This window comes from Jaculus jaculus, chromosome 2 (genome assembly GCF_020740685.1).
Source record: "Jaculus jaculus isolate mJacJac1 chromosome 2, mJacJac1.mat.Y.cur, whole genome shotgun sequence".
Lineage (NCBI taxonomy): Eukaryota > Metazoa > Chordata > Mammalia > Rodentia > Dipodidae > Jaculus > Jaculus jaculus.
In genome coordinates this window covers 190,682,741-190,697,599 of record NC_059103.1, presented here as the reverse complement: position 1 = coordinate 190,697,599, position 14,859 = coordinate 190,682,741, and the positions used below count along the sequence as shown (strand labels likewise).

At 39.7% G+C, this 14,859-nt stretch overlaps 1 protein-coding gene across 5 annotated transcripts in view; it reads right to left on the bottom strand.

The window, feature by feature from the left end:
• The window catches only part of Col14a1 (collagen type XIV alpha 1 chain), a 252,858-nt gene that overhangs the window by 79,160 nt on the left and 158,839 nt on the right, over nucleotides 1–14,859 (bottom strand). For all 5 annotated transcript variants that reach the window (XM_045144601.1, XM_004661366.2, XM_045144602.1 and 2 more), the window contains exons 26-33: nucleotides 11,718–11,857; nucleotides 10,774–10,897; nucleotides 10,328–10,471; nucleotides 9,104–9,268; nucleotides 8,312–8,350; nucleotides 7,779–7,917; nucleotides 5,070–5,212; nucleotides 3,386–3,495 (exon numbers count right to left, since the gene is read on the bottom strand). In XM_045144601.1, the coding sequence (XP_045000536.1) occupies nucleotides 3,386–3,495; nucleotides 5,070–5,212; nucleotides 7,779–7,917; nucleotides 8,312–8,350; nucleotides 9,104–9,268; nucleotides 10,328–10,471; nucleotides 10,774–10,897; nucleotides 11,718–11,857 (1,004 nt within the window). The remainder of the gene's footprint in view (nucleotides 1–3,385; nucleotides 3,496–5,069; nucleotides 5,213–7,778; nucleotides 7,918–8,311; nucleotides 8,351–9,103; nucleotides 9,269–10,327; nucleotides 10,472–10,773; nucleotides 10,898–11,717; nucleotides 11,858–14,859) is intronic.

Genomic DNA, 14,859 nt, shown 5'->3' with positions numbered 1-14,859 from the left:
CTCCGTGAGGATTTGGAAAAGCCAAATTTTATCATTTAGGTGACAGTCAAATGTAAGTATATTATTGGTGAACTTGGTAGCACGCTGTGACTAAGTTCTGACATGAAATTTCAGGGCCTCCTACACATTTTAATTTGGATGGCATTTGCTTCATTAGTACTACTTGTTCGTGGCAGACTAGTGAAAGAAAGGAAGATATTTAATGAATCAAGATCACAAAAGCTAAACTATCAACTATCGCGCTTACAGTGGGCACAGAGGCTGCGTGCCAGTGAAAACACATCTCTATCCGAAAGTAGCTTTTTGTTGGCTTGTTTCTTTGAGGTAGGGTTTCAGTGTAGTCCAGGCTGACCTGGAATTCACTATGTAATATCAGGATGGCCTCGAACTTATGGCAATCCTCCGACCACTGCCACCGAAGTGATGGGATTAAAGGTGTACACCAACATGCCTGGCTATCATTTTTAATTTTTCTGAGTTTATCCAATTTTGTTTTGTCTCCTGGTTGCATGAGATGAAATCACATGGATTTAAATCATTTTTAAAAAATATTTTTATGTTTACTTATTTATTTTATTTTATTTTATTTTTGAGAAAGAAGCAGAGGATAGAGAGACAGATTGAATGGGTGTGCCAGGACCTCTAGCCACTGCATACAAACTCCAGATGCATGCACCACCTTGCACATCTGGCTTTACGTGGGTACTGGGGAATCCAATCTGGGTCCTTAGGCTTTGCAGGCAAGCATCTCAAGTGCTAAGCCATCTCTCTAACCTGATTTCAGCTATTTTATCTAATATTTTATTTGTTCCATCAGGAAAAAAAAAATGTAAGTCAATAGTGCATCTATGAAGAGTCTTTCTCTTTCAGAGCACTGACCATTACTCAGAGAAGCATTGCCTAAGGAAATCCCACAATGTTCCTGGCTTCCGACTAATACTTTGATCATTTAGAAGGATAAAACTTGGATTCTATGTGGTTTTTGAGTCTTGGAACTTTTATAGTTTTATAAATTAGAGACATTTCAGGCTATGTGGTAGAAAACCCAGCATGTAATACCTATGCCTTAGGAACTGTTAATCTGCTGGGGGGAATGCTCACATGCTAATGCAATAACAAACTGCCTTTTGTTTTAACAAAAGGGGTCACTGAAATATTTTCAAAAATATTTTGCTTCTTTGATTACACGTAAGGGTCCATCCATATAATTATTAATTTTATTATATTATAATTAATTATAAATTATATCATTAAATAATTACTGATTATATTTTAATTGCATTACAATTATTAACCTTTTGAAAGAGACTTTGAGACTGTACTTCATATCTAAACTATAAAAGATAGTAAAATAATAATGAGAAACTAAGTTATATACTTACTTATAAGACATTAAACAAATCAAATTTAGTCTATACAAATTGAGCTAGATTGAGATTTTGTATCAACAGACATATCAGACAATGGTTAATAAACATGATAGGTCTTTCCTTTTGATTTTGTTTGGCTTTACTTTAACACTTAGTATTTTTTCACATAGCCTAAAAATTTGAAGAGTTACACACTTAAAAGCAACAATAATAAACCTTGCTGGGTATAGTGGTGCATACCATTAATCTGAGCATTTGGGAGGCAGAGGTACATGGATCACTGTGAATTCAAGGCCAGCCTGAGACTACATAGTGAATTCCAGGTCAATCTGTCCGACAGCGAGACCCTACCTAAAAAAAAAAAAAAAAAAAAGAAAGAAAGAAAGAAAAAAGAAAAAGAAATAAATAAACCTAAACTGGGTGGTACATGCCTTTAACCCCAGCACTCAGGAGGCAGAAGGATTGCCACAACATCAAGGGCACTCTGAGGTACACAGTCAATTCCAGGTCAGCCTGGCTAGAGCAACACCCTACCTCGAAAAGCCAAAAATAAATAAAAATAAATCTTACATCTAGTCCTTTGAGTTCTGGTTAGAAAATTAACGTTCTAACATTCACATAAGACTCATGAAGGATTCTAGAGTAAGGATTACAAATCCTTGCCTAAGCCACAGACTACAATGCCAATAATGCCAATGCTTCTTTTAACACTGATCACACTACCGACGCCTCTCATCTCCCCTACAATTTTCCTTGACTGCTTTGCTCTGACGCTGAGTAACCAAGAACAGAGTCATGTGAACAGGGCCTTGGCAAGCTATAAGTTAAAGAGCTGTTCCATTTTGAGCCTCAAATTAAAAAAACCTCCACCTATGTTTCATGTACTTTTCACCTATCTTTATTTTTGGTATATAGTCCTATAAAACATGAAAAAAAGCCGGGTGTGGTGGCACACGCCTTTAATCCCAGCACTAGGGAGGCAGAGGTAAGAGGATCACTGTGAGTTCAAGGCCACCCTGAGACTCCATAGTGAATTCCAGGTCAGTCAGGGCTAAAATAAGACCCTACCTCGAAAAACCAAAAAAAAAAAAAAAAAAAAAAAAAAAACCATGAAAAAGGTGACTTTTCTTATGCAATCATTCTTAGTCACATTCAAAGTCACAGAATCACCAAATGGCCAGGAAGAGCAGAATTCTTTCTACACACAATGTAAGAAACGAGCAATGGTTTGCCTAGTATCACAGTGCTCTTCCCTCCAAGGGGGAATCTTGACCAGTCTTGTCACTATCTCCGGGAGTTCCTGCTGAAAGAACATATTGAACATTGCAGCTCAGAACTACTGACTCAGAATTCTTAAGCATCATCAGAAAGTCCTGAAAACAGTTATTCTTATTCCACTTGAACTTTGAGACACTAAGCTATCTGGATTTTTTTTTAATTTTTTTTGTTCATTTTTTATTTATTTATTTGAGAGTGACAGACAGAGAGAGAAAGACAGATAGAGGTAGAGAGAGAGAATGGGCACGCCAGGGCCTCCAGCCACTGCAAACGAACTCCAGACGCGTGCGCCCCCTTGTGCATCTGGCTAATGTGGGACCTGGGGAACCGAGCCTTGAACCGGGGTCCTTAGGCTTCACAGGAATGCGCTTAACCGCTAAGCCATCTCTCTATCTGGATTTTTTACACTGAATTCCATCCTTTTTTAAAAGAATTTTTAGAGGGCTGGAAGGATGGCTTAGCAGTTAAGGTGCTTGCCTGCGAAACCTAAGGACCCTGGTTCGATTCCTCAGGTCCCACGTAAGCCAGATGCACATGGTGGCACATGTGTCTGGAGTTCATTTTCAGTGGCTGGAGGCCCTGGTGTGCCCATTCTCACTCTCTGTCTCTCTTTCTCCCTCTCTCTGACTCTAATAAATAAATAAAAATAAAATATTTTTAAAAAGGAATTTTTAGAATAAAAATTACAGACACACACACACACACACACACACACACACACACATGGCATAACTAACCTTATGAAAGCTTCCATAGAACATTTTCCTAATTTCCGGTCCTTCGAAAGTGACAGTTTGAAAATCTCCAGTGTGGTCATAATTGAAATAGGTTAGTGTTTTCCCACCGTCTAGTAAAACAAAGACAAGTGAAAATATTTTAGAAAGATGTTTAGGAGCAGCATCTACAACAGAATGCAATAAAACAGGCAACAGTTCCCAAGTTGTCACAGACTTTTAGTATGACGTGAGGATGCTGGGGAGACCAGAGACCTACATGTATGCCCCCCTAGACCTCTCTGACTATACATTTTCTTATCTCATCACCTTCTTGGGAGCAGTTTTAAAGCTGAGCAGACATACAGACAATGAGGGAGAATGCAACTATCAAATATTAAGGAACAAAACCCAGACACATTGTCTTACCAACCTAGTGACGAGTCCAACATTCCCAGGACACACACCCTTACTTCCCAGATGCCTCATTTGTTATGAATACACATACAAAGATTCTTAATCTTACCTCCTTCCTCTTTCTAGGAATATTTTATAAGGAAAAATAGGAATACTTTCCTCACTAATGTGTTACTCTATTACAATATATTTTCCTAAGGAGCAAAACTAGTTTCAAGCAATTTGAGATTTCTTGCTTTGCCCAGGAGATATGTGGACTAAGTGACTTAACCTAGGGTAGTCTATCTTTAACTCATCCTTGGTTTCAGCACCAATGCAAAAGGTTGTTGCATCTTTTCCATGTACTGAAAAAAATATCCTTTGGGGCAGGAAAGATGGCTTTGCAGTGAAGACACTTGCCTGCAAAGCCAAAGGTCCCAGGTTTGACTCTCCAGGACCCACATAAGCCAGATGCACCAGGTAGCATACATGTTTCGGAGTTCATTCGCAGTGGCTAGAGGCCCTGGTGTGCCCATTCTCTCTATGTATGTATATCTGCCCCCCCATTCAAATAAATAAATTAAATTAAATTTAAAAAATCTTTAAAAATAATTTTACTTGAAAATAAACCTATGTTCATTTTCTTACCCAAATGTTTGTGTCAACATCTAGCAATACCCTTCAGTTTTTGGCCATAGTCTGTCCTTTAGGCTTACATTCAGTGGTGTTAACCATAAACTTGGTGATTTTGTAAGTAAGGATATCCTGAGCATGATGGGGGAAGCTGCCTCCACTGGCTCCTCCTCCATTTTTCAAACTCCAAAGGTTCCTAGCAATTAGGCACATGCTGTTCATTTTCTTGAGGGTGTAAACAAATACCATTTACCATCTACACAACACATCTAGAACAACTGTGAAATTTATGTCTCTCCCAGATTTTCTAGATGATTTATGAAGCTGTCAATCTGACATCTTCTCTGGAATATCAAATTGCCATATTGCGTTCATGATAACCATGTCCAACAATTGAACCTCTGGTCCCTCACTTCCCAGCAAGTACCCCCGGCACCAGCATGTGCCCGTGTACCTTGCGCTCTCAGTAGGCAATGCTTGTCTGTCTTCAAGCAGCAACTCAAGAAATACTTGTTGAAAGAATGAGTGGGTAAGTGAATGAATCAACTGTTCGTAAGTCACTGTGTGGCGTTTATAAGTCACACAAGTAATTCTGCAACTTATAGGAAACAGGCACAATCACATGCCACATGCATTATTTGTATATGTGGAAAAATATTACATGGGTAAACATACTTACTGTCTAATATGATTCCAACCAGTGGGTCAGAATTTTTATTTAAAATCTCCCAAAGGGCAAATGGCTCCAGTGGAGTATCAGGAAGAATCCGGAACAGAAAGCTGATTGTGTAATCAGAAGGCAATCCCTCTGGATGTAGATACCTGATGGTGGAAAGAAAATAATGTTTTATTGTATCTTCCCTCAAAAAGCCATTCCTCTGATGTTCAAGTAAATATATGTGTACTAGGTACACTTTTGAAAACATCACTATTCATTCCAGCCAGATCCCTACTTCAGTGTGCTATGATACATTTCCCTGGGATTCTTAAGGAATGTGTTTGTATCTAATTGACACCACTTTGTCCCATATTTTTCTTAATACCATTTCATAAAGAAACATTTTTCGCTTTCTTAAATACTTTTAAGAACTTACTTAATGCTCACACATCTTCTCTTGTTTGACTGTCTTATAACTTAATCTAGCCAGCCAGTCACTTCTCTTTGGGAATAGTTTAAAAAGTTTCGGGAGCATGAATAATATTTATCCAGAACCCCCTTGTATAAGTATTTGGTGTGTAGATGGTGCTTACCACTATGGTACTGGAAAGATATCCAGGTGTGCATATAGCTCAAGAGAAAATTTGGAGCTAAGAGAGCAAGGCCTGATCCTTCCCACTTGAAGAGGTAGAAAAAGAATTTAAAAAAAAAGGACTAGCATTGAGAATGAACAGCCAGTATTGAAGTTTAGAGCCAAAGAAAGTGTGTATTCCTGTTGCCCAGGCAGGAGAGAGCTCTAGGAGGAGAAAATATGCCAAATAGGGCAAAAGGCCAAATAAGACAAAGTCTAAAAACCCATTATTGCATTTTGCAAGGTGCAGGGCATTACTGCATGGATGAGTTATTTCAGTACAAAGAAGAACTTTGCTTTTGCAATTTTAGTTTTGGCAAAGCTTTCAGAGCCTATCCATTTAAAACATTTATCATAAAATAGTGTGAAAAAGTCTGCCAGATTTAACACTGAACATTGGGTTTACCTACAAATCACATACATTCTGTAGATCAAAGTCATTTCTGACATATTCTAGAAAAATGAAGTAATTTTTCTAGAACAAGAATCCAAGGCCATCCTCAGCTATGTTGTGAGTTCAAGTCCAGCTTAAGCAACATGAGACCCTTTCTTAAAAAATAAAACTCTGCCAGGTGTGGTGGTGCACACTTTTAATCCCAGCACTTGGGATGTTGAGGTAGGAGGATTGCCACATGTTTGTAGGAAGATCACTGTGAATTCGAGGCCACCCTGAGACTATAAGTGAATTCCAGGTTAGCCTGGGCTACAGTGAGACCCTACCTCAAAAAGCTAACTAAATAAATAAATAGAAGTAAAAAAAAATTGGGGCTGGAGAGATGGCTCAGCAGCTGAAGCACTACCTACAAAGCCTAACTATCCAAGTTTGATTCCCCAGTACCCATGTAAAGCCAGATGCACCAGTGGCACATGCATCTGAAGTTAATTTGCAGTGGCTAAAGGTCCTGGCATGGCCTTTCTCTGCACCTTGGTCTCTCTTCTCTATCTCTCTCATCTTGCAAATAAATAAATAAATAAATAATTTTAAAATATTTTTTAAAAATCTATTTCAGTCAAATAACACAGTATTTCCATAATGAATCATAGCAAAATAATGTATATATTACTGTAATAGGGTAAGATTTAGTAAAAAATATCTCTGAAGCTGGGCGTGGTGGCACACGCCTTTAATCTCAGTACTTGGGAGGCAGAGGTAGGAGGACTGCTGTGAGTTCGAGGCCACCCTGAGACTCCAGAGTGAATTCCAGGTCAGTGTGGGCTAGTGTGAGACCCTACCTCAAAAAAAAAAAAAAGAAAGAAAGAAAAGTAAAAAGAAACAACAAAAAAATCTCAGAAGACAAAAAAGCAAATATTTGAAATAAATTTGGAAAGATAAATTTCAATCTCTAATGTGATCTCTGTCATTTTTTTCCTACCTACATCCACAATACCTCAGAATCCAAATGATCTATTAATTGTTTCACAAGAAATATTAACAGTGTGCCTCGAAGAATGGATGTTGGTTTGGAATGAGAAATAGTGGGTGACATCTTGAAAGAGAACTTCTGCAACCGTTAATTCCTAATGCATAATCTGAAGATCACAAACATACCTCTCCCTCGCTGTGACTCTATACATGCCACAGACTTCTATAGAGAGGCTAGGCAATCGAGATTTAAGTAAATCTGTCCATGGTCTTGAACTCCCTAGAGTGGATGCTGTGACTTCTCAAGGACAAAGGCCATCAGAATTTTGTTACCGTTGTCATTGTGAGCAGTACTGGATCTAAGGTCTGCAGCTAACTCCTTGGCTTCTCTGTGCTTCAGTTTCCTGACCGAAGGGATGGTCACCTCCCCTGCACAGAGCTGCGTGGAGGCCTCAGTGAATTAACACACACAGCATTGGGAATAATACCTGGCATACTGTGGCACTACAAAGCACCAATTATTTTTATATGCTTTCTCAGATGAACAGATGCTGAAGTTCATGCAGAAACTATGTATGAGGCTGATGTTTTTAAACAAATACATACATTTGCTCTAAACAGCATGGAAACTCCTGCCAGGAACTATTATTACAATTTACTACAAATTGGCATCATTTTCATACTGAGATATAATTAAAAACATGAATGGTTTTGTTATCTTGCAAAGGGAACATACTTGGTTGGCTGGGAAACCAGGGCATCTTTATGAAGTTGGTAACACGGGTACAGATTGAAGGTACCAGGCTCCATGGAAACCCCTTCCACCAATGAAAAATCCTTTTCAACCAAGCCAAACATCTCCATCATCTTAAATCCTAAGGAAGGTGGGAAGGGGTAGAAAGAGAGAAAGGGAAGAAAAAAAGAAACAGGCACCATAAGAATTTAAACTTTAAAAACAAATTTTCTGTTGAGGATTTGAGAACGTAGAAACCTGAACTCCAAATAAATGCTTTCATATATTTGTATTTGAATATTTTATTTTTACTTATTTATTTGACAGAGAAAGGGGGAGAGAGAGAATGGGTGCACCAGGGCCTCCAGCCACTGCGAACAAACTCCAGATGCGTGTGCCTTCCTTGTGCATCTGGCTAACGTGGGTCCTGGGGAATCGAACCAGGGTTGTTTGGCTTTGCAGGCAAAAGCCTTAACTGCTAAGCCATCCCTCCAGCCCCATGCATTTGTATTTGAAAGACTTCTGAAAGTGCATACCTGCAAGCTCAATGCCATCCTTGTGCACCAGTGGGCAGGCTGTAAAGCAGAGCAAATGGCATAAGAACCTCATTTACATATTTTCCAAACACATTTTTTTTTTCAGATGTGAGCACAGAACCCACACCACCCTTCTAGAAGTGGGCAGTAGAGGGACTCTAAGTCACACGTGGCTGTGGTTGTCTCTGCTTTCATAATGGGTGACATACTCTACTGTCCCCATTTAGAACGAAAGGGTTGCAGCTTCCTTCTCCTCTCCTGGCTCCCCCGCAATCCGCGGTTATTACTTGAGAGCATGGGTTGGGAATGCTTTCATGTCCACTGTGTTGAACTGATGAGAAGCTTGCAGTCATCTGTGAAACCATTCCCTATGTTAGCTTTAGCTTGTTGCTTGGTTGGGTTTCTGTTTGGTGAGACAAGTTACGGGGCCCTGGATGATCTGGCTCTTGCTTTGTCACTCATGCTGCCCTCCCATCTGCAGCAATCCTCCTGCCTCAGCCTTCTGAGTACTGGATGACAGGTATGGGCTACCACATCCCGGCGTCTATATTTGTTTTAGCTTTATGACACATGATCACCTGATTAGGAAAGATCTTTATCAACTTCAAACTCTAAGATGGGGGGAGGACTTCACTGTATGTGCTGAAAACCATTAAAACTTAATGTCTGCATAACAAACTACTCTTGAATTAATGCTCATTGCTCGGTTCAAGATGGAATTCATTATTTAACCAGTACTAGATATTTCAGACATTAAGCAACATGAGTCAGTACAAATTCTAAAGAACTGACTTGCTGATGCGGTTTCACAGACAAAAGTAATCAGTTCATCCTCGATTTTCTTAAAGGCATCAAAGTCGTCCACAAAGAAGACGTGCCGGGAGCTGGGCTTGCTGCCAATCCGAACCAGCTCTGAGTAGTCGGCATCAGCCACGCCGATGGCAAAAATGTTATAGCCTAGCACAGAAGGGGAAGATACATCAGGTTAATTTAAAATTGCACAAAGTACAAAGAACATAATGCAAGATTCTGAATGTCCAAAAGTGCAAACACGTTCATTTCAGAAGGCCAGTGATGGTAGTTAATTCATTCTTTACCATTCACTGGAATTCTCCTCGCACATATTTCATTATGTGAGAATTACTCCATCATCCCCTGGAGAAAGTTTCCATGTTAAAAGCCCCAATTAGTGCCTGAGACAAAATAGTTCCCGTATGAGTAACATATTTACGGTTGTGTATGTATAACAGCTATTTTGACATTTGTGCGATGAGGTGCCGTTAAAAGAAATAGCATGCAGGTTTTTTTCTTTGTTTTTGTTTTTGTATTCAGAAGTAGAAAATGAAGCCCAGAATCCTAAGTTGGGTCAGCATACAAAGCTGGGCACTCCTGTTGGCCAGGCATGTTTTATGTAATTGAATCTTGACCATTGTCGCGTGAAATACTCTATTTTACAAATTAAGAGTGTGAAGGCTGGAGAGATGGCTTAGTGGTTAAGCACTTGCCTGTGAAGACTACAGACCCCAGTTTGAGGCTCAGTTTCCCAGGATCTATCTTAGCCAGATGCACAAGGGGGCGCACGCATCTGGAGTTTGTTTGCTGTGGCTGGAGGCCCTGGTGCGCCCATTCTCTCCCTTCCTCTCTCTCTCTCTCTCTCTCTCTCTCTCTCTCTCTCTCTCTGTCAATCTCAAATAAATAAATAAAAATATATTTTTTAAAAAAGAGTGTGAGAACTTTCTGCAATGACCATCTCTCCCTGGCCCTTTACAGTCAGCTTTTCATAGCACTGCAATTCACTTTCAAACTTTCTTATACATGTAACATGTAACAAACAATGGATTTTCTCCAGCAAAATAGTGTAATTATAGATTTGTAAACCTACATGATTTTAAAACTTAAATTGTCTGCTGATGAGCATTTTAGTTGAGTTGATAGAGTCTATCGATGTGTACTTGGCTTTGGCATCGACATTAACATTATTTCTGGGAGCTACAAATGTCTGTGCCTAAGCCTTACCATCCTCCTGCATCTCCCTGGAGATTTTGTTCACATCATCTTGCGATCTTCCATCCGTTATGACCACAATAACCTTTGGGATGCCTCTCCTTGTACCTGACTCTACAGTAAACAGGGTATCTCGAACGTGCTTAATAGCTTTTCCTGAAATACAAGAAGGCAGCAGTTTAATGTCACTTCTCTCACATTTGTTTCAGTGGAGAGGACAGGGTGCGGAGGAAGTTCTTCTCAATGAAGACAAGTTTAATCAGTCTGCCTCGGGAGCTGAAGATAAAATTCAGGGGTGGAATATTTTTTCCAGCATATGTGAAGCCTAGTGTTGCATGCCAAGAGCAAACTAAACAAATAAGTCTCATTGAAAATTCTTCCCAGGGTTTACTGGTCACTAATTAGCTTTGAGTCTTAGCTGCACATTTTTTGTTATTATTTGTTCGTTGTGATTTTACCTGTTTTTGTGTTTCCTCCTTTGTATGAAATATGTCTGATTGCGTCAAGTAGCGTCTCTTTGGTTTTGTAAGAGTTCAGCGTGAATTCTGTTCTGGGGTCATCAGTGAACTGAACCATTGCCACCTGGAGAAAGAAGGTGAACCCACTGTTACATAGGTGCAGGCTGCCTCCGGACCAAGCAACCCATGTAGCACAATATCACCTATCGTCTTAAGTGCCTTCTTAACCCACTCCTTCCATGAAAATTTCATTCAGGTGTCCTCTTCTCTCTAGGAGCTTATTAAGCATTAGGTCTCTTTATCTCTCTAAAGCCTGTAGGACTTTTGCCACCTCATTTAGTAAGAATTACTCTCCTAAACCTGGTAACCAGCCAATGTCACAGAAGCCAAGATTCAACTCTTTACTATAACTTCCTTATGAGGAAAACATGAAGCACCTGTTACTCTTCTACCTACTTCATTAATGAGGAAACGGAGGCACATGGAATTACATAACATGAACGAGATGACACATGTAGTCACAGCTGAGCACAGAGCAGAAGCCAGGCGTATTCTCTTTCAGCATCTGTGATCTAACTGCTGGAGTTCACACCTACCTAGCTTCATTTCTTACAATTTGCTTTTACTCCTGCAGAACTTCTGGGCCATTTCTAGTTGGTTCTCTTATTTTTCACAGGTGTGAACTATGAATACCTGTTAGATGAATATATTAGTTTCAGGTTCTGCTTGATTCATACTAATATGTGATCATAAACCCCTCCTTTCAAGACTTTCATGTCCTGAAAATCTCCTGAAAAGGAGACATTTTGTCCTGGTATATAAAAGAAACATCCCTTCACTTCCCTCTCCACCCCACTTAATTTGTTAATCAACAACACTTAAGGACATTGAGAAATAATTTCTGAATGCACAGGATGACTCAATGGTCAATCTATTAGCCTTACTTGAGTTCCATCTGCACCAATCTTGTTCAAGGCTCCCACAGTACTATAGAGAAAGTTGATGATCTTATTGAAATTGTCATCTCCAATGCTCCAGGATCCATCCACCATGAACACCAGGTCTGCCTTGGCAGCTTTACATACTGAAGACCAAAAATAAGTTTTGAATCACAGGTAAAAGAAAAATATAGTCGTTATTAAACCAGTACACAGGTAATGGGTAACTAAAGGTCTTTCTAATAACCAAAGCTCTTTCCTAAAGGTTAAAGACCATTAGAGTTCATTTTCCAAGCTTGCGAAATTTCATCATCACCATTTCCCTCTTAGACCCAAAGCTCCCATTCATGACTGAAACGCTTCTACTAAGCACAGGGAAACAAGGAGGGAAATAGTACACTCATCTCAGCACCAAAGAATGAGGACTAGGCGAATGTGGGAGTAAAGGCTTTAGAGACAGAGGCATCAATGAGCACTGCCTAGTGCCCACTGGCTGGAAAGAAGCCTGGGGTGATCACTGTGCACTTTGTTGCCTGCCTATTACATCACTAAATTAATATTAGAGGAATTCAAGCTCAGGAGCCTGCAATACAAGGGAAGCCAATTAATCTATAATTCAATGTGTATTTGGATTATAGACTTAAGCAAACTTTAATGCCTTGATCAAAAATTCTTTCTATATCCTTCTAATGACACATGCCAAGACATATAGAATAATGCTAGCAGAGGAAAATTATCATTAGTAGGCATTATAAATACCAATATAATCAGGCTATTAAAATCCAACAACATACCAATAAAAAAAAAACAAACTGGTCCATTGAAAGTACGTTTTTAGAGTCTTCTGGTATCATGAGCTGTTTCAAATTATCTATGCCTCGCCTTTCCTTCAGAAGTGTCCACCACTGTGGCTGGTTCTACTTTATGACAAAGCTAACAATTTGTTCTTCAATAATCGCAATCTTTTCATCTTAGGCCAACTGCACGGAAACATTCTGTGAGATAATATGCCTTTCTCCTTCCTTTAAAACAAACTAATTTCATCTTGTACTAAAGGGTCACTTCATTCCTGTAAAGTTATTTGTAGCCTGCAATGAACCATCTACAAGTGAGGTCAGACTTGGAGGACATTAAAGATCTGGTGAAGCAGTTCTCATGAGTTCTATGACTTACAAAATTTCACAAATGTATAGTTTGAATATAAAGCTGGAAAGGATCACAGGATCAGCTAAGTGTAAATATAAAGAGAACCATGCCCTCTGCTTCCAGGGGAAGATGAACTAAAGATTAAATTTCACCTTCAAAAGAGAGCAAACTGTGTAAAAATTCACTTGGTAAATAAAAAAGTCAAAAACTTATCAACATGCATGACAAAACTTTACCACTGGAATATAAAATTGTGGTTTTCATTTTCTTCTTTAAACTTTTGTCTCTTTTTAAAATATTTATTTAAAAGTATCCAGTGTGACTTTGATAATAAATATTTATATGCCCTTAAAATAACTACACTCAGCACAAATACGGCTCAAAATGAAATGTGTTCACATTTTAAAAACTCCACCACCAAACCCCCAAGATGAAAATTCCAAAACCAGGGTTGGAGGGGATGGAATATCAGTTAAGGCATTTGCCTACAAAGTCAAAGGACCCAGGTTCGATTCCCCAGGACCCACGTTAGCCCAATGCACTTGGGGGCGCACACACCTGGAGTTTGTTTAGAGTGGCTGGAGGCCCTGTGCACCCATTCTCTCTCCCTCTGTCTCTCTCTCCCTCACTCTGTCTCTCTCTCTCTCCCCCTCATGCTCTCTGTCAAATTAATTAATTAAAATTAAAACAAACAAGCAACAACAAAAAAAGAAAATTCCAAAACCAGGGTTCCCACTTTGTCCATCCTTACTCCCTCAGACCTTCTCAACCCTCATGCCTTCCATGAACATCCATACATGTTTACAGGACGATGTCCACCTTCAGCTATGTATAAGAAGACTCCACCCTTGGAGCATTCTGTAATGTCTGCATCAGAAATGCCTAATTAGTAACTTTATCAATCAACATTCTGTTTTCAGTTCCAGTAGTGAGAATAATCATTGACATTGAGACTAGAGAAGGTGACAGATGAAGAAGTCTCACGTTCCAGGTAAAGTGAACCGGATAGAATAACACAGATCCAGGTCACCTGAGTTAACGCAGTTTTAAAATGGTTATTTATTTATGAAGACACAGAGAGAATATGTGTGCTCCGGGACCTTTAGCCATGGCAAATGAACTCCAGAGGCATGCACTGTTTTGTGCACCGGCTTCACATGGGTACTGGGGAACTGAACTCCTGCCAGTAGGCTTTGCAAACAAGTGCCTTTAACCACTGAACAATTCCCAGTCCACAAGTTATGCCATTTTGCAACTACATCACATAGTCTGGGAAACAAGACTGGCGAGCTGGTTGGCCAGAGAAGACGTCACATGCCTTGCCAGGACAGGCGCTGTGCTTCGTTACTGATTTCCACTGCCTCTTTCATTCCTTGACCTTTCTACTCCGCTGCCTCCAAGCTTCCATACAGTAAGGAAAACACCCTTTTATATAGTGCCTCTGGTATATTATAAATAATTCAAAATGCAAGATGAATGGAGGAATTCTTCCAATCCAACCTTCCACCTACATGTTCAGTCTTTCTCTTCCCTTCCCTCTAGTTCATTCCCTCCATTCCACAAAAGAAGTTAACTTTCTGACAGATTTTTATCAGTTCACCCTTACCTTAGGCAAACTTTAGATAGCATTCTACTTCCTAAAGACAAAGCCACCCCCCCCCAAAAAGGACAAAATCCAAACTCCCTCACATAAGCCCTCATAACTCTCCCGTTGTACTAAAGCCTTTACAGTTCCCTGAACACATTCTAAACTTCGCACACACGATGTTGAGCACTACTCGTCCTTGTTATTTCTCTTTCCAGCTTGTTCTTCAAAGGTGGATCATATTTCCCGTCCTTTATGAGACGTCTACCTGAGGCAGCACTCGTTGCTCTCATTCCCGGGCTATCATCCTGCAATCTCTCTCGTATACCTCCAACCCTTGACTGTCATTATCTACATAAGCACCTAATTCTCTCTCTCTCTCTCTCTCTCTCTCTCTTTTTGTTTTTGTTTTTCGAG